This window comes from Sinocyclocheilus anshuiensis, unplaced genomic scaffold, assembly GCF_001515605.1.
Source record: "Sinocyclocheilus anshuiensis isolate Anshui unplaced genomic scaffold, SAMN03320099.WGS_v1.1 C31795919, whole genome shotgun sequence".
Taxonomy (NCBI): Eukaryota; Metazoa; Chordata; class Actinopteri; order Cypriniformes; family Cyprinidae; genus Sinocyclocheilus; species Sinocyclocheilus anshuiensis.
In genome coordinates this window covers 1-511 of record NW_015604536.1, presented here as the reverse complement: position 1 = coordinate 511, position 511 = coordinate 1, and the positions used below count along the sequence as shown (strand labels likewise).

At 42.7% G+C, this 511-nt stretch overlaps 1 protein-coding gene across 1 annotated transcript; it reads left to right on the top strand.

Annotated features, from left to right (window-relative positions):
• Positions 1-6: 6 nt before the first annotated feature.
• On the top strand, positions 7-505 carry LOC107682182 (serine/arginine-rich splicing factor 5-like). The gene is made up of 2 exons (XM_016478514.1): positions 7-218; positions 301-505. The coding sequence occupies exons 1-2, from the start codon at positions 124-126 to the stop codon at positions 431-433; spliced, it is 228 nt and encodes a 75-aa protein (XP_016334000.1). The 5' UTR covers positions 7-123; the 3' UTR covers positions 434-505.
• Positions 506-511: the final 6 nt, after the last annotated feature.

The following is a 511-nucleotide window of genomic DNA, read 5'->3' as shown; positions in this document are numbered from 1 at the left end:
AGGTGCACCAGTGCACACTTTAGAGCAGATGCTGCAGAATGCAGTCTGTGTATTAAATGTGTGGGTGCTAAACTGCAGTGTGTGAGTCAGTGCTTTTGGGTTTCTCTGAAAACGTGTCATTAAATGTTTCTGTGCTTTCTGCAGGATCTGAAGGACTTGATGAGGAAGGTGGGTGAAGTGACCTTTGTGGATGCACACAGGACCAAGAAGAATGAGGGGTAAGATCTTGTGCATGTATGCATAAGACTGTGTTCTGATTGTCAAATGATTGTAATGCGTTTGCCCTGATTTGTTTTACAGGGTGGTGGAGTTTGCTTCACACAGTGATATGAAGAATGCCATAGAGAAGCTGGATGGAACAGATCTGAATGGACGCAAAATCAAGCTGTTTGAGGATCACAAGAGGGAGTATGTACCAGACAATCTCACATGACTTCAAATTGCAAAGTTCTCACACTGGGTTTTTGTAGGTCTAATAATGTCTTTCATTAGTCCTACCACAATTGAAAGC